Source organism: Pan troglodytes, chromosome 8 (genome assembly GCF_028858775.2).
Source record: "Pan troglodytes isolate AG18354 chromosome 8, NHGRI_mPanTro3-v2.0_pri, whole genome shotgun sequence".
Taxonomy (NCBI): Eukaryota; Metazoa; Chordata; class Mammalia; order Primates; family Hominidae; genus Pan; species Pan troglodytes.
In genome coordinates, this window is record NC_072406.2 from 61,329,580 (window position 1) to 61,348,758 (window position 19,179).

The window sequence follows — 19,179 nt, forward strand, 5'->3', positions numbered from 1 at the left end:
CTTCCAGGGAAAAACAAACTAGATCTTAAGACAGAGAGGCAACATGAATGAAAACCAAGGCCAACCTGCTCAAGATGGTAGAGAAAACAGACTGAGGAGCCTAGTGTCTGCCGCCTCAATGAACCACTGGACTGGCCCTGGGTCTACCCAGGGTCTCCAGGTTTAAGTGACTGAGAGTTGAAATTCACCCCATGCTCAGCTCTCCCAAGACATTCTGTGGGGCAAGAGTTGTTCCCACCATGATGGAGAGCTCTTCTATAATATGTCTATTAAGATAGGTGCCTTTTTGTAATCTACCTAAAGGTGCCATATAGATGGGCAGTGGCCCTGGACTATGCCCAGATATCTTGTCCTAAAACACAAATAAAAACCAATCTGTTTCAAGATAAAGTGAAATACATAAAATAAACCAAGGCTTTGGGAAGTCACACTCCCAGGGCTAAGCAGAAGTGACCAGATGTTGGGAGGTGGTGGCGTTTCATCTCTGGGTGCCACCCTGCCATGGTGGCAGCCTGCTGCCTGCTGCCCTCCGTGTGGAAAAAGAGGGCCCAGCTCATGGTGGGAGAGGATGGTGGGGCTCAGAAGGTGGGTGTTGACAGGGGCAGGGCTGGGCCAGAAGATTTATTCCCTCACAGCAGAGGAACCCGCTGCTACCTGACTCAGGGATGTTTCTGACCTGGGTTCTCTAGCAATGAATGCCACAGGTTGCAAAACCCTGAGGGAAGGTGTTTCTTTACATTGCACATCCTGTGACTGCTGAAAGTACCAAGCCTTACACTACGGATGCAAAAGAGCCATGTGATCCGCTCAGTCCTCCTTCCAGGCTCCTCCCTGAAACTTCTCTAACAGGGAAGTAGAGTACAGGTTTCTGTTTAAGTTGATCTCCTCCGCATGAAACTCTTGCCTGTCACACACAAGGTGGACCCCTACTCCTTCAAAACCCACCAGGCCCTCTGAATGCCCTGACACTGATGCCATTGGCGGCCACACTCTCCTGCACTCACTGCACCTGTGATGTCCTCTGACCCTGCACAGCGAGCTACTGGGATTCTGCCTCGCCCTCTCTAATGACCATGATCACCATCACAGAACTGCTCCCTGGCCAGTGAAGGAAGGCATTTTACAACAAACTAATGACCAACTCATTCATTTATACAAGTAACATCTAAGAATGCTCTAAGCATGCATGTTTCTGAGCTATGTTCTCAAATGTGTGCCAGGCCCCCCACGCTGCAGGCATGTTCACCAACATGTGTCCACAGACTCAGCCCTAGGATTACAGTTCCACTCACGCCTCCTGCTGTGTCTCCGATGACATAATGGAGGTTTCTCAAAATTTTATTTTATTTGTTTTAAATGACATGGGGTAAAATTGAGTTTTGAGGTGCCCAGTTCTAAGAATTGTAACACAGGTATAGATGTCTGTAACCACTGCCACAGTCAGGTCTCAGGACAGTTCCATCACCCCTGCATGCCACCCCTCTGCAGTCCCACCTTCCCTCCAGCCCGACCCCTGGCAACCACAGATCTGTCTTCTGCCACTATGTTTTGTCTCTTAGACAAGGTGACGTACAAAGAATCATACAGTGTGTAACCTTCTGGGATTGGCTTTTCTTACTGAGCATAATTCCCTGAAGATTTATCCCAGTTGTTGCAAGCAACGATTGTCTGCTCCTCTCTGTTGGTAAAGAGTATTCCACATGCTGTAGCTAGCCATCCACTCACCTGCTGGATGACTTGTGGGTTGTTCCAAGTTTTTAGTGGTTATAGAGTTGTTATAAACGTTCAAATATAGGTTTTTATGTGATGTTTTCATGCCTCTAGAGTAAATACCCAGGAGTGGGTTTGCTAGGCCACATGGCAAGTTATGTTTAACTTAGTAAGAAACTGCCTATTTGTCCAGGGTGGACCATTTTGCCCTCCCACCTGCAAAGCATGAGCGTTTCAATTGCTCCACATCCTTGTCAGCACTTTTTTTTCTTTTAGCCATTGTTCTAGGTGTCAGTGGCACAGTAATTACCTTTCCCTTATGCTTAAGGAACTTTCCCATCCTAGACTTGAACTCAAGTGCTCCTGGATAGCTGCTGAGCCAGATTAAATTCTTACATAGCACAGTTTCCTCTCAGAAGCATTAGGAAAGGATGATCACACAGACCAGGTTTAAAATGCAGTGATGAACCTTCCTGGACTCTGGGCATCACAAAGTGAGTCTGCAAGTTTCAGAGCTTGCAATGGCCTGCCTAGCCTTCTGTTCTGCCAACAATGAGGTACTATAACAGCAGGTAGCAGCCTCTGGGCTGAATCTCCCACCTCTAATGCAAGCCCCTTTTCCCCCAGTTTGAGGGTGATAATCATGGAAAGTATATCCATGGGGAAGAACTATTTGATTTGGCTACTGAGAGAAAAGTCAACCTCAAGGAATTCCGAGGTTGTGCACCTTTCTGGAAGATAACACACTTTAAGCTCTTAATGGGTAGTTTCTGAGTATATCATTTTGTAGGTGTCTTTCCATGATTCAAGCTGGAAGTTAACATTCTTACTAAGAGAGGTTTAGCATTCTCTTATGCAGACTCCTGCAAAACAACACTTTTTCACAGAGATCACAGTTAGATGTGTAACTTGAATTAAGTCACGGTAATAAAAGAAAAATGCAATTGCAGCCTCTGCAAGTTCTCTCAACATCAACAGTTCAATTGGGTAATACCATTATCACAGCAACAGATCAATAACTGGGACGTGGAATGCTTATGTTAACGTCATCTTAGAGTTTAAAAATGTGACTGCAGCTCCACAGAGCTGCACTATCAGGAATCTATTTACCCATGAGAGAATTACAAATTATCAGGGGCAGACTTCCTCTTCTACCTGCAAGATAAGTGCTCATTTTTTATTCAACGGAGTAACTGGTAAAATAAACTCTCCCCTAACAACAGCCACTGCACATACAACTATGGCCACCAAGGAGCTTGAGGCTGTGCATTCAGAAAGCTCTATTTGACAGAGGGTCTCCTCAATGGGTCTCCATAGTACCCAACTCAGGAGAGTAAAGTATGCTGTGAAGCCTATCAGTCCTACTATCATCGACATGCCTTGGATATGAACTTGACTTAATCTCAAGTACCATGGGTGCTGATTGGCAAATTTATTTAAACCTATTATGAAAAGAGAATATAGAGTTCTATGGTGTACATGTTAAATAAAAATAAAGAAACAAAAGAAATGCCTTTCCAAAACAAAAGACATAATCCAGAAGTGGCTTTGGGAGGTAGCAGAGTGTGGTGGCTGAGAAGCGGTCCTTCTGAGAACAGAACTCAGAAAACACTAATTTTCACCATCTCGCTCCATCCTCATGCCAGCCCTGTGAGGCAGGGCCAGTGATTATGGAGTCTGGATTACAGGTGGTGTCTGGATTCAGAGCCAGTCAGTCCTTCCCAGATGCTCGTGGGCAGTCCCAGGCATCGCAAATGCATGCTCAGAGGCAGTGTCTATGCTCTGATGTGAATGCCTTGTATCCAGGTGAGCAGACAGGCAGACAGCAGTCCCTTCCCAAGAAGTAGGCCTGGGATGCCAACAGGGAAAATAGTGAAAAGCCCTTGGCATGAATTGTTTGAGGTTTTGGAACAATCCCACACCACTCAGTAGGCAGTATGAGCTCCAACTAAAGGGGAAGTTGGGGGAGAAGGGAACTGGCCCCATCCTCATCAGAGGCAGGAGCCCTGGCTTGGTGTGGAGAAACAGAAGACTTGAGGCCACAGAACCCAAGACTTCCCAAAGATAGAAACATGGAGCTGTCCCTGGTGGGAGAGGGTGATGGAGGGGAAAGAAAGAATCTCACTGGAACACCTCCAGGGGGCCCCACACCCCTCTCCACAGCCTCACCCCCAGGTTCCCAGTGTACCTCTGGGTGGCATGGGATGCAGCCACAAGGCTGCAAGGCTCTGCTTGGGCCAGGCTGTGTGTGGGGTGGCAGCAGACCCCTGAGCGGAGCTGTCTGCTGGATAGGTGAAAATATGCGGCTGAGTATCCAATGGCTACTGAAGACGTCCAGGGGCATTTTCAGAGGTAACCGTTAGAGCCACCACCAGGTTTACTCTCACCATCTCCTTGCAGCAGAGGCCACTGGTCCACTTGGACCTCTGGCTCTAGCAGCCTAACTCATAGTAGGTCTTCACTCAGATGTGAGGGCTGGAATCCAGTTGCACTCCCAAATCCAGCATTCTGCTGTGACTGCTGACTTAGGTGTGCCTTGACCCAGGGTCCAGAGACACATGGGGCCTAGGCACTCTCGGAGGCACCAAACGCCCCACCTACTCTGCAGCTTCAGGTATAAATGAGCCTTGAGATCATATCTGGCCAGATTCCCCCTCCACCCCACCTCTGCATGGTCACCCAGGGACTGAGGGCCAGTCACCCAGCGTGCTCTAGGACAGTGGGAGGATTGGAAAAGTCTGGAGCTCAGGAGAGAAGTCTTGGATGGATATGAAGACGTGCACTTTGGGTGGGACGAACTCACTCAGAAATCATGAGCAGAGCAAATTCGCCTCAGGTCCTTGAGTCCAAAAAGTACACAGGATGTTCAGCAAAGTGCGTCCTCAGAATGGATTTGACATGACAGAAAGTCACCACCTGACTGCTTCGAGGACAGGCAGAGGTGACCCCTTCGGGAGCCTGCTAAATCTGGCATAGAAAGACCCAAGGCCAAATATTATTGGTTCAAGTTTCTACAAGTTATCAGACAGATAGATGCCTGTCAATTTCACCAACATATGTTTTGGAAGCTAAAATGTGATTATAGACAGTGTTCTTGGGGAGAGTCCTGATACCTGGAACTTTCAAAGTCTCACAGCAACTGCTCCATGGTCTAACATGGTCATTGATTTCCTCTCCCCTGTGGTCCATAGATGTTTGAATTCCCAGCTGCCTTTCAAAGGACTGTTACTGGCAGTACTATTCAAGAGGATGCTTTTGCTTAGAAAAAAGGGAGCCTTTGGTTATCTACTTCAACATAGATGTTCATGCTGAGAATTTGCAGACTTGAACACTCTCAATATTCTGATCAACTGCAATCTTTAACACTCTCCTAGACCCATCTAATTGTGCAAGGGCCTGCTTAGGAACATGTGCTCTCAGAGACAGGAGGACTGCCATTTACTAGCTGTGTGACCTCGGATGAGGTACTTCACCTCTTTATTCCTCCATTTCCTTATCTACAAAGTGGGACTCATAATAGTAACTATCCAATAGAGTTATTTTGAGGATTAAATGCATTAAAACATGTAATGTGCTTGGAAAAATACCTGGTAGGCATATAATAAATGCTATACAAGTGTTTGATTATTACTATTGCTACTATTTACATTATAGATGATAAACAAGTATTGTTTAAACAGTCCGTTGCTTTGAAATATTTACAGGTAGAAAGAAGAAAACACTTTGAGACATTTTGGAAAGTATATGTGCTAAACGCTAATGAACACCACTGTGTCTCAGGCCAGGGCCAAACACATCTGGCTATTTTATTTTATTTTTTGGTAGGAAAGACAATCCTTCTAAATAATAAGTCAAACCATGCCACTCACTGCCCTGCACACAGTTCTCCAGTGGTTTCTCATCACATTCTGAATCCAGAGTTCTTATCAGGATATCAGCATGGATAAGGGTCTTGATCCTTCATTACCTCATCCTGTGCCTGCCTCTGACCTCGGCTTGCTCCACACGTCCCTCTTGCTGACCAGGGCTCCAGCCACATGGATCTCCATGTGTTTCCTGGACACACCCCATATGGCACTGTTCATTCAGGGTCTACTTCAGGACCTTTGCCCAGGCTGTGCTCTCAGCCCAGCCTGAGATGTTCTCCCCACAGAGCCATGTGTCTCATTCCCTCACTCTCAGGTCTCTGCTCAACTGTGACGTCCTCCCCATTGAATACAGCCCCCCACCCCCAGCTCCCCTTGCCCTGTTCTACTGCTCTCAGAGCACATATCACTCCTTGGTATTATAAGGTATCATCCATTTGGTAGCCTTCTGTCTTCCTCCACTAAAGAATGTGACAATAGCACCTAATATTTACTTAGTACAACAACTAGTCTATGTGGAAGTTACCCTTATTATAGTCCTCATTCGACATGTGCAGAGATGAAGGTGGAGAAGTGGTGAGCATGCAGCCAGTAGCTAGTGAGCAGCAGGGCTGGTGTAGAGCCGGCCTCTGACCACATCACTGGGCTCCCCAAAGGCAGTGACTCCGTAGCTTATTTACTGCTGCATCCAGGGCCATGTGGATAAATGTTGACAACAGGCTTGACAGGAAAGAAAGCTCTGATGTGAGCAGTACTTTCTGATTTTCATGTGTGACTACCCTTACCACAGCTAATTTCAAGGTGCCAATGTATGTGCCCCCTTTAGTGGATGAGAGAGGCTCGAGGATGCTGCTGGCTGCAACTTCAGCTCCTAGAAAGACATCTGACTCAGGCAGCCATTTTTGAATGAATGAATGAAAAAGACAAAATGAAAGAAAACCAGTCTGATACTGTCTTTTAGCACCCCCAGCCCCATCTGCCTGGCCTCAGAAATGTAGACAGAGACACTCTCCTCTTTCCAGTGAAACTCTTTCTTTCTTTTAGCTTCTCTAGGGGTTCCACGACAACACTCTACCAAGAACACCTGGGTTCTGCTGCTTGGAGTCATCTAAAATCTCCACATGGCTTTTAACTTACTAGTTTAAAATATAGGTAGAAGATAGATCAATAGAGAGAGAGAGAGAAAGACAGAGAGAGAGAGAGAGGATATCTTCCATTGGTGAGGGTATGAGAAAGTGGTCACTCTGATTCTTTTTTTTTTGGTGGTAGAATAAAATAGGAAAATACTTTAGGAAGTTAATTGGGCAGACTCTATCAAAATTAAAAATGAGGCTATACTTTCACATAACGATCCCACTTCTAAAAATCTCTCCTACAGAAATACTCACATAAAGTTATATGTGAAAGGATGTTTACCAAAGCATCCATTCTAAGAGTGAAAAATTAGAACAACCTAAATGGCCAAGAGTTGCATACTGGTTAAAGAAATGATGATACTGTAACACCTTGCAGTCATTAAAGAATGAGGTAGATCTATATGTACTGATGTAAAAAGATGTGCCTGAGATATTGTTAATGAGAAAACAATTCAACCTGTGAACACTGTGTAAAGAATCATTCCCATTTTTAGGGAACTTGGCACACAGAAATGGATTTGTCAGAATCTGTAGCCATGACCCACACTAAATGTGGGTGGACTGTATATACATATTGGGAATATATAATAAATACGGATCTACACTTGTATATACAAAAACAATTTAGAAGAATATATGCCAAACTCCTGACAGAGACCACTTAGAGGAATAATTTCACTTTCTATTTTAACAAATGGAGATTCTGATTGCCGGCCTACTTCTCTATCACTGTCCAATGAGGTCAAGACATTAAACACCCTGAAAACCCAAAGACTCAGACTTTACCAAGTACTTTTGACAAAAGGCATCAGAGCTCAGAGTGCAGTGGGGAAGAACAGGGATCTGTGGCCAAGTGCCTGGTTGGAGCAGCTCTGCCATGTCCTAGTGGGAGACCTTGTATTAGTATTTACCTTCCTGTGCCTCCTCTAACTCATCTGCGAAATGGAGACAATAAGAGTTGTCTCAAAGTTAAAGGAGTGCTTCTCCTGGTAAGCACTGGAACAGTGTCTGCATGTGGGAAGTGCCATGGAAGGGTGAGCATTATCATTATCATCATTATTACCACCGCCATCACCACCATCATCATCACCATCCTCTTCATCATCACTACCATCATTATCACCATCACCATTACCATTATCACCACCATAATCACCATCATCATCACCATCATCACCATTACCATCATCATTATCACCATTATTACCAACACCATCATCATCACTATCATCATCAATATTACCATTATTATTACCATCACTGTCATCACCATCATTACCATTATCATCACCATTATTACCATCACTACCACCATCATCATCAGCATCATCACCATTACCATCACCATGATGATCATCACTACCATTATCACCACCATCATCACCATCATCACCATCACTATCACCATCATCATTATCACCACTATCATCACCATCATCAGTACCATCATCAATACTATCATCATCATCACAGTAGTGTTAGGTCATAGACATGATGTACAGGGCACAAACCAAGCATTAAAACCAAATCTAAAATAGCAGTAGGTATGCCTGATTATTTGTTAAATTCATGTCGCATGCAATGTGGGCAATGGGCACATATGACTGAATTAACAATTTTTATTCTTCATCTTTCTATGAACACTCTCACGATAAATTTATGAGGCTATGTCTTATTGTCTTTTGGTGATCACATGTGCTCGTTGGAAATTCATAAATTTAATTTTAAGAAGTTATAATAATAAATTAGAATTGATTCTGGCTAGGAAAAAAAATCTCCTTAAATGCACCATGAGTTTATTGCAAACTCAGAATTTTACATAGAAATTTTCTTCTTGATATTTTGGGTGCCTAGCTTGATGTTACAGATATGTTGATGATGTTTTTCTTTTCTTTTCTTTATTATTTTTTTTTTTGAGACAGTGATGTTTTTCTTTCTTTCCAAAATGGCACTTTATTTCTAGTATTCTCCATGTAGGATTGAAAAAGTCTTTTAATAACTCTGAGGTACTCTGTGCTCAAAACTGAAGTTTTAAATGAAATAGGCTTTAAAAATGTGAGCAGAAATGATATTGTTTCATGAGATTTCAAAAATAAAATGCAGAGAAAAAGTTTTTAAAAATATTTCCCAGCAGTGCAATGATCTCAGAAATGAAGTGCCCAATAACAGCAGCAAATCGGCCACGCTGAGATGGAAAACAAGCTACTGCTCTGCAGGGAGGGACAGTCTCTGCAGGCACGTGGGGACAGCGTGCCCCAGAGTGGAGCCGCACCATGACACCTGGGACCAGGGTGGACTGCACAACCAGGAAAGGCCACCCATGGGCTGGCCTGCTGGATGTGCAGGCCTGCCTCCTGCCTAGGCCATCCTCCAGCCCAGCACATCTCCCTGCACCTGCTCACCTTGGTCAGGTGACTCCCAGGCTCATGCTCCCGCCTCTCTGGCACCTTGCCCCCTGCCTATCAGCGCTCAACAATTATTGGGGAATGAATAAATAGAAGACTGGGAAAGCAATGTGAATGAATCAGTGATGCATTAAACAGGAGAAGCACATAGTCCTGAGGGGGCCAATTCCAAAGTCAAGTTCCTTCTCAAAGCACAAAGCCACATTACCCTTCTAGAACAAAGTGGGGACAACTCTGTTGGTAGCAATCTGCAGTAGGATTCCCTTTGTCTCCCAAAAGGGAGGCCTAAGGAGAGCTTAAGGAGCTCCCCAGTCTTAAAACATTTCTTGAGGCCAGGTGCAGTGGCCCACACCTGTAATCCTAGCACTTTGGGAGGCCAAAGTGAGAGGACTGCTTGAGGCCAGGAGTTTGAGACCAGCCTGGGCACATAGCGAGACCCCAGCTCTACAAAAAAAAAAAAAAAAAGTTAGATGTGGTGGCACATGCCTGTGGTCCCAGCTACTTGGGAGGCTGAGGCAGGAGGATCAGTTGAGCCCAGGAGTTTGCGGCTATAGTGAGCTACGGTTGCCACTGCACTCCAGCCTGGGCAATAGAGCAAGACTCTATCTCAAAAAAAATAATAAATAAATAAAGACTCCTTGGAAGTAACTGTGTCACTTAGCCCACCTTCAACAAAATTGGAGCTCCAGTGAATTTCTATTGGTCTCTGACACGGCTGAGAAGCACGTGACCTGGTTCTTGCTAGGCAAGTGTTGGCAGGGGCAGGCAGTAGAGGGGCCTTGGCACTAACTGTGTGGCCTGCAGGGAAAAGATAGCCCTGTGTCAAGGTTAACAGACTTCCTGATACAGGATATTCTCACTTCCAGTGTGGGAGAGGTATGATCTTGATCACATCCAGCTTACCAAACGCCGAGATACCTGCTCTCTCTAGACTGGAGGAAGCCATGAAAGCAAATGGCTTCTGTTTTCCGCACGCCCATCCCTTCTGAAGCCTCAGCATCCGTTCTTCCCTCCAGCTGACATACGTAACTCCCCGCAACAATAATGGGCTGTGCATGTGTACCTAGGGGAGCATAGAAATTTTATCTCTGCAAAAATGGTACTAGCGTGGTACAAGCAAAGTTTGTATTTTTTTCCCAAGGCTTTTACTTGGGGCAATATATTGTACATGTGGTTGTGGCTTTTTTTCTTCTTTTTAATTTTAAATCGAGATTATGAACATATTTTATGCAGGTTAATATATCCTTTTCATGTAAAATTTAACTGAAACCAGTTCTAGCACATTAACGACAACAAGAGAAATTCTCTGGCTTATTATAAACATCCTTCAAGAAACCTGAAATGTATGTCCTCTGGAAATAATTTTGCTGGGATTTGGGTTATTATTAAAATCCTCTCAGAATTCTATCACTGCTTTCTAATGTGCTTCAAAGTCCTTTTCTGCTACTGATAAGAGACAGATTCTTTTTTGGCCCTGGCAGTACATTCTCAATGGTGAAAACTAGGGCCGGGGGAAGAAACTTCTTCCCAACACCCAGCAGATGTGGAACAAGGCAGGGCATCTCAGCCCTGGGCTGGCCACACTGTGGTTTTCAACAGCGCTATGGAGGAGGCAGGTTCCTACGGCAGGGTCCCTCTGAACAAGGATGAATGAACTACTTCCTTTCTGTCCATTTTCAGCATTCTAATCTTTGGGTTTCTGTGAGAAGAGGGAGGCTTACTGTGGACTGTAAGCTTGAGGGAATCACAGGCAAGTAAGTCTTGGTCACCTGGCCAAGTGCTACACTAGGAGATCATGGGGCAAGGCTACATATACCTGGTTGACATACGGATGAGCTGTTCTGGAAAGGTTTGCAGGAATTAGGGAGAGTCACAAGGACTTTTAGAATTCTCATATTTAGTTTTCTCCTTGTTGACAGATAAAACAACTCCCTTTCTCCCCAGGGGGCTGACCTGTCTTACTAAAGTGAAAGCAGAGTCCTCTCTGGAGGTGGGTGGCAGTGGCTCTGGATCCTGACAGCGTCGACCCCACCAGAGGTGCCTACTTAGTCTGAAAAGTTAGTCAGAGCCACACTTCTCAAACTTTACTGTTTATCATATTCATCTGGGACCTCGTTAATTGCAGGTTCCACTTCAGTAGGTCTGAGTCAGGGCCGGAGATTCTACTTTTCCAACAAGCTCCCAGGCAGTGCCTGGCCTTCTGGCCCACAATTGGAGCAGGGAGGACTCAGACTAAGTTCCAACCACAGATCCTCCCACGCAAACATTATTCATCATTCACTCCACATACATTGGCCAAAGGGGCGCTCTAGTGACTCCAGGTTCCCTGCTGAGGATATCATTAGGGGTAAGACCAGTTCTCCCTGACTTTAAAACCAGTTCCCATGTAAATTTAAAGCTTCTGGGCATCAAGGGACACAATTAACAGAATGAAAAAGTCACTACAGGACAGGTGAAAATTTTGGCAAATTATGTAACTGATGTGGAATTAAAATTCACAATATATAAAGAACTCCTACAATTCAGCAACAACAAAAAATCAAACAATCTCTTTTTTAAAAAATGGTCAATGGACTTGAATAGCCATTTCTCCAAAGATAGACAAATGGCTGACAAGAACATAAAAAGATGCTCAACATCACTCATCAGGGAAATGCAAATCAAAACCACAATGAGATACCACCTCACACCCATTAGGATAGCTACTATCAAAAAAAAAAAAAAAAAAAGGAAACTAACAAGTGTTGGTGAGGATATGAAGAAATTGAAACCCTGTGTGCTCTTTGTAGGAATGTAAAATGGTGCAGCTGATTTGGAAAACAGTGTAGCAGTTTCTCAAAAAACTAAAAATGCCATTACCATCTGATCCAGCAATCCCCCTTCTGGGTATATAACCAAAATAATTAAAAGCAAGAACTCAAACAGATATTTGTACACCATGGTCACATCAGCATTAGTCACAACAGCCAAAAGATGGAAGCAACTCTGTTGTCCAGCAAGGGATAAATGGATACAAAAAAATGTGGTATATACTTACAATAGAATATTATTAGGCCTTAAGAAGAATGAAAATTCTCACACACACAGCAACGTGGATGAATAAGGACATTATGCTAAGCAAAATAAGCCAGTCACAAAAGGACAAATACTGCATGATTCCACTTCTATGAGGTTGCTAAAGCAGTCAAATTCATTGATACAGAAAGTAGAATGGTGGAAGCTAGGGGCTGGCTGGGTGGGAGTTGGGGGTGTTTCTTGAGTACAGAGTTTCAGTTTTGCAAGATGAAAAGTGCATTGGAGATTGGCCACACCACAGTGGGAGTGTTTCACATGACTGAATTGTACACTTAAAAATGATGAAGATAGTACGTTTGCTGTTATGTGTATTTTACCACGATTTAGCTTCTGGATGGGAATGCCATGGGCTAAGGCGGGATATCCCATGCACACTGAGGTGTGGGGCAGGCCATGAGCTCCGTGTGTGCTTATGTCATGGCGGATTTGAGGTGCCCGCGGGCCCTCCAGGGGAGTGTCTGGTTAACAGTCAGAAGGGTTGTTCTGAAATTGGCTTGAGGACCCCCGTTAGGGGACCAATGGGCTGCACAGATGGCTGCTGTGCCTGCGAATGTGTTCAAGGAGAAGACAGCCCAAGAGAAGCCAACATTCTAGGACAGTGGAGGAGGGGGAGGCAGCCTGACCACCTGTGGAGGAGCAACAGCCAGGGGTAAAAGCAGTCAACCAGGGGGCCCAGGCCTCTCAGGACCACCTGCAAGTACAAAGGTGGGCGGACCATGAGGGGGCATCCAGGACAGAGGAACCGAAAAGTGCCCCAAGAGCTGTCTACAAGCAGGTGACTGACGTGAACAGGCACAACTTACTCAGATGCCTAGGCCAACCTAGATTCCAGAGAAGTGGGGGGCAGAGGGGAGGAGGCCTCAGAAAGAAGGTGGTGAGTGAGCCACATCTTAGAGCTGAGCAGCAGCTCTGCGGGAGGATGAGGCAGGGGTAGGTGAGGACAGAGGACCTAGACCGCTTGGGGTCTCAGCAGGACGAGGGTCCTGGGTGGGGTGGGCCTGAGGGAGCGCAGGCAGATTATGACAAGAGCCACCCACTACTCACAGGAAGCCGCCTCATCCTGGAGGCGAGAGGGAGCCATTTACGCAGGGAAATGACACAGATGAAGCTGTGTTTTAGACAAATCCCCCGGCAGCCACGCAGAGGATGGATTGGAGTGGGAAGACAGGATGCAAGCACTCCCCTGGGAAACGTGCAGTGATTAAGCCTGTGGTGCTCCTGGTTTTCTATGTCTTTCGTCTGAGGCTGGCTCACAGAGATCATTTTCTCCCTAGAGAACAGGGGTGGCCTGACCCCCTCAGCTACCCTAGGGCTTAATTATGGAGAAGGAGGACTTGCAGATGAGGTGTGGGTGGCCCATTGTGGAGGAGGGCATGGTTGATGACGAGGCATGGAAAAGCCTATCCAAGTTCATTCAACTCCAAGGTTGACACTTGCCACCTTCCAGTTAATGTTGAGATGCTGACTGCCCTCCTTCCCCATTCAGGTAACAGTCCTGTGTCCTGAGGCTGTTTTTCCTTTAACTCTGAGGTTTTCCTTCCGCATCACAGAAAAGTTCCGCTACTTGGCCTCTGAATCAATAACTGACAGAAAGCAATAAAAATAAATCAAATGTACTTCTGGCTTTCTCAGTGTCTTCTGAAACAAGGAAGTAATGACAGCTTTTCCTGGAAGTGTGTGAATCAGCTGCAAGGCTTCCGAAGCTTTGCTGCAGGGCATTTAGCTCCTACGGCCCCAGGAGGCTTCAAGGGATGCTTGGGCCAATGCCTCACCCCAAGGGGATAAGGGAGCACTGATATATGGGAATTGTAAATGTTTATTAGACAAACTGGTCACAGTGTCAGACAGAAAGCGCCTGTGTGATCCATGTGGCCTCATTATCTGATTAGCAGAACTTTGAAAGCAGGTTGTTGTGTTTGGTTGTTTTGTTTTAAAAAAAGGAAAAGCAGTTTTGATACCTTGATTTTAAAATGTCTAAAATGCTTTTCTCACTTTCTTCTTTTTTTGGAGACAGAGTCTCACTCTGTCACCTAGGCTGTAGTGCAGTGGTGCGATCTCGGCTCATTGCAACCTCCATTTCCCGGGTTCAAGCGATTCTCCTGCCTCAGCCTCCTAAATAGCTGGGATTACAGGCATGTGCCACCATGCCCGGCTAATTTTTTTTGTAATTTTTGAGGAGACGAGGTTTCACGATATTGGCCAGGCGAGTCTCAGACTCCTGACTTCAGGTGATCAGCCTGCCTCGGCCTCCCAAATTGCTGGGATTACAGGCATGAGCCACCATGCCTGGCCTCACCCTTTCCTTCTTTTGTCCTACCATTTTTTAAAAACTTCTGACTACTGTTAATGTCTAGTGTACACACTTCTTGCAAAACGCAATGTTGTCTTGGAAACCTAAGAAAAGATTCCCACTTGTTAACGGCTTGGGGATTGCAGACATAAAGATACGTGCTTTTCACCCAGAGCCTGTAAATCACCTAATGCGGCAGCTGGCACACAATAGGCACCCGATAAATGGAGGCTTTCCCTGTGAGCCTTCCCACTTCTTGTCAATGAGTCAGTGGAGGTTGTCAGATTGGTTTCTAGACAGAGGGGCTGGGGAGCTCTGTGGCCTAGGATCACAGCAGGAAGCACTGTGTTACAGAGATTGGGGCAACATGGAACCATTACAAAATTAGAAACCTAAATTGGTACCAGGTCCCCCAAATTAAGATGTCTCCAAATTATTCTCTAAATTATCCACTAACTTTGTGTGAGTCAACAGGTGGCTATCGACTTTTGTTTGAGCTACCATCAAGACCTATTGATCTAAGAGATAAATATCGACCAAACTGAGACTGAGGTCAATGCTGGCCTCCTGGGAAAATAAATCTTGATATTCACCAAAAACTGCAGATGCTAGGCCTGATATTTTTGTCTCTAAACTAATGGTCAGATAGAGGCCCTACTGAGGTCAGCTCTTGTCTTTATTGTGAATTGTTATAGGTGTAAACTAGCTTCCAAATTGACCTTGCTTCTGGAAAATTTGGTATAAAAGCTTCCAATTTCTTCGTATTTTAAATGATCAAGGGAAAACCTGTTATTTAAAGAACTATTATTGAGAATACTTCCATAAAATAAAGAATCCTTCTGAAATGCATATAACTGCCCCAATCAATTATCTGTAAAAATCGAGAATTTCCTATGATGAGTCCCCACCCAGAGAAGCACATCAGCTCAGACACACAAACAAGTCAACAACAAAAAACTTGTAGTCAGGACCACAGCTATATTTGAAAACTCTATTGAATCTGATATTTTTTTAGTTGTAAAAAATTGCTTAAGATAGCATTTTGCACCCAAGAGGTGCACAAAAGATTTTCATGTTTAATGGATAAATGAGAGGTGGGTCCGCCCAGGCTATGCACTAGGGGAAGTTGTTTCCTGAAGACTGATGACACTACACCTTATGGATATGGATCATGTTTCTTAAATAGTGTTGTTTGTTCTCACATGCAAAGCTTGTAGGGGGCAATGGGAAAATCTTATTGTGAGAATTAAATACGATGACATGCCAAAAGCACTTTTTTGATCTATCCCTGGGACATATCAATAAAACTTCAATATATAGTTGTTTCTGTTATTAGCAGGGGTAAGAGACTGGATTAGAAACAATACGTCCTGAGTAACTTAGAGAGAACATAAGGTGGGGAAATTAAGTGTAGTCACTCTGTAGTCACTCTTGAGGTAGTTGTTAAATATCAGAATTAGAAAGAAAAGATCTAAAAGAGCCACATAAACACGCACACCCAGATGTGCAGTGCTGCACACAGTCTAGAGGACAGTGAACTCAGCCTGTCTATCTGCAGGAGACTGAATGTCACAGGTGAGAAATGGGATGCTCCAAGGCCAAGGGAAATTGATTGTTTTCGCCTTTATGCTCCACAGTTTCCAAAAGCCCACTGAGTGCCAATGGCCTATTAAAATAAGCCAAAAGGCCTGCTGCTGCCTTTAAGAACCATATGGTATAGTCAACAGAGTAGAATTGATGAGGATTTTTTGATAACATGAACCAAATGGAACCCACTATATGAAAAGCCTGCTAGAACCCACAGTTCACTGCAGGCAAAAGAAGACTCCTTAAAAAACAGGTGAAGCACAGAGCAGCAAGGACAGGAGCAAGGCTGAGCCACACAGGCATTCAGGATCACATATAGAGAGCAGCTAGGCCCAGACTCCACACTGAGGCAAAGCTTCCAATGTGCTGGTGAAAACCTTAGATTTTGGATTAAGCCCTGACTGCAACCCACAAGCTGTGTGACCTTGGGTACATCACCCATCTCTCACTTTACTGACTCTCAGAGGCTCATGTACCCAATTATGGATGTAGAATTACAGAACCTACTCAACAGGGCGGGGGTGCAGAATCATAAACAAATATCCATTGCGCTAAACACATTTCTAAACATGAAGAATACAGCAGGAATCACAGCAGACAAGCTCCCTGCCTTTATGGATCTTGTAGCCTGGTAGAAGAGATGGATGATTCATAGATATAAACACAAAATATGTCAGGGTGGGTGGTGTTTTATATAGGCTATCAGGACAGCTCCTTTATTACATGATGTTTGATCAGAGACCACAGGGGGTGAGTAATAAGCCATGGACAGATTCTGGGGAGGACATTCCAGGAAGAGGGGAGAGTGGGTACATGGGCCCTGACACAGGAACATGCTTGGTATATTTAAGGATTAGCAAGGAGGCCAGTGTGGCTGAAGGGAAACGAGAGAGAGGGATGGTCATAAAAATCATGTCAAAGAAGCAATGGGGGGCTAGATCATTCTGGGATGCACTGTCCAATGTGGTAGCCACTAGTCAAATGTGTTTACTAAGCACTGGAACTGTGGCTGTGAATTAAGATGTGCAGTAAGCATCAAATAGACACTGGATTCTAAAGACTTATCACAATAAAAGTAATAGAAAATATTTAATTAATAATTGCTATATTGATTACATGATTAAATGATAATATTTTTGATAGTTAAGTTAAATAAACTATATCATTAAAATCGGTTTCATCTGTTACTTTTCACACCTTAAATGTGGCTACTAGAAAGTTTAAATTACCTATGTGGCTCAAATAATATGGGGAATTATAGGTGACAGTCATGAGGTTGGCATTTATGTTCAGCAATACAGGAAGTTCAGAGAAATGCATTATGAAGTGCTTATCCTATTTCTCTGCACCTAGTGGAAAAAGTTTATGAATCTAGAATTCCATTCACAGACAAATTGCTCAAATGGAAAGGCAAGTAAAGGTAATGAAGGGAAAGACACTGGACTCAAAAAAAAGGAATAAATAACAAAACAAAAATTAAGTTCAAATAATTGTTTAGAATATGGTGATGAAATTAGCAAATAATGATTGTTGAAATAGAAGGCATAAGGTAAAATAAAAAAGAGTCTGACAAACAGATAAAATTAGATCAATTTCTAAACTCAAAATGGATCAGAGAAATACAGGCAAAAAAGAAACTGCACAAGTACTTCATTTTAATTATCCTGGTGGAGGTGAACTGGCTTTATGCTTTTAAATTGCACTGCCATGATGCCTATTAGGTTAAGGACTTTTTATGAGTTTACTGGCTATTTGTATATCTTCTTTTGTCAAGTGCACATTTAAACCTTCTGCCCATTTTTTGGTAGTGCTGTCTTTTTACTTCTTATTGATTGGCAGGTGTTCATATGTTCTAGATAAGAAACCTTTGTCAGGTCAGCCAGGTGCAGTGGCTCATGCCTGTAATCCCAACACTTTTAGACGCCGAGGTGGAAGGAACACTTGAGGCCATGAGCTCGAAACCAACCTGGACAGCATGGTGAAACCCCAACTCTACTAAAAATACAAAAACTAACCTAGCATAGTGGCATGCACCTGTAATCCCAGCTACTTGAGAGGCTGAGGCACAAGAATAACTTGAACCAGGGAGGTGGAGGCTGCAGTGAGCCGAGGTAGTACCACCGCATTCCAGCTTGGGTGACAGAACAAGACTCTGCCTCAGAAAAGAAAGAAGAAAGAAAAGAAAAGAAAATTAATGACAAGAAAAGAAGGAAGGAAGGAGAGAGAGAGAAAGAAAAAGAAAGAGAGAAAGAAAGAAAGAGAAAGAAAACAAGGAAGGAAGGAGAGAAAGAAAGAAAGAAAAAGAAAGAAAGAAGAGAAAAAATTAAAGAAAAGAAGGAAGGAAGGAGAAAAAGAAAGAAAGAAAGGAAGAAAGAAAGGAAGGAAGGAAGGAAAAATTAAAGAAAAGAAAAGAAAGGAGGGAGAGAGGGAGGGAAACCTTTGGCAGATATATGCATAGAGATATGTCCTCCCAGTCTGCAGCCTGCCTTTTCATTATTTTAACTGTATCTTTAAACAGAATAGAAGTTCTAAATGTTAATACAACCCAGATTTCTTTATCCATTCCTTTATGTTGGTGCTTTATGTGTCTCGTTTAAAAACATCTTTGTCTACTCTGAAATTAGGAAGAAATGCTATCTTCGGGAAGCTTTACTTTGTACCTTTCATACTTATGTCTATGATCCATCTCCTGTTAACTTTTGTGTGTGGTGTAGAGTAGGGGCTATAGATCTTTTTTTCATATGGATATCCAACAAACCTGTCACCAAACATTGAAAAGATAATCTCTTTTTCACTGCACTGCAATGTCACTGTTGTCATAAATCAAATGACAATCCTATGCAGTTGTGTTTGGGGCTCTTTATTCTGTTCCTTTGTCTACTTGTCTGCCCTTGTATTAATACCCCATTATATTACTTACATTTGCTTTAATGTAGATGTCGAGAATTGGCATATAAATCCTCCACCTTGCACTCTGCCCTCAAAATTGTCTTGGCATACACACCTTAGAATAGCTTTGACAGTCTTTCTTTCTCTCTCTCTCTCTCTCTCATGCACACACACACAACTAACTGCTGAATAATATTAACAACAAAATAAATAATAATGTA

At 43.7% G+C, this 19,179-nt stretch overlaps 1 protein-coding gene across 7 annotated transcripts in view; it reads right to left on the reverse strand.

The window, feature by feature from the left end:
• VSTM4 (V-set and transmembrane domain containing 4) overlaps window positions 1-19,179 on the reverse strand; it is a 112,391-nt gene that overhangs the window by 21,829 nt on the left and 71,383 nt on the right. Inside the window, exon 8 of one of the 7 annotated variants that reach the window (XM_016918253.4) lies at window positions 10,036-10,180. The exons of 5 other annotated variants lie outside the window; for them this stretch is intronic. In XM_016918253.4, coding sequence (XP_016773742.1) covers window positions 10,036-10,180 — 145 coding nt within the window. Of the gene's footprint in view, window positions 1-10,020; window positions 10,181-19,179 lie in introns of all 7 variants that reach the window. One more of the 7 variants, XM_016918252.4, reaches the window with a different exon arrangement.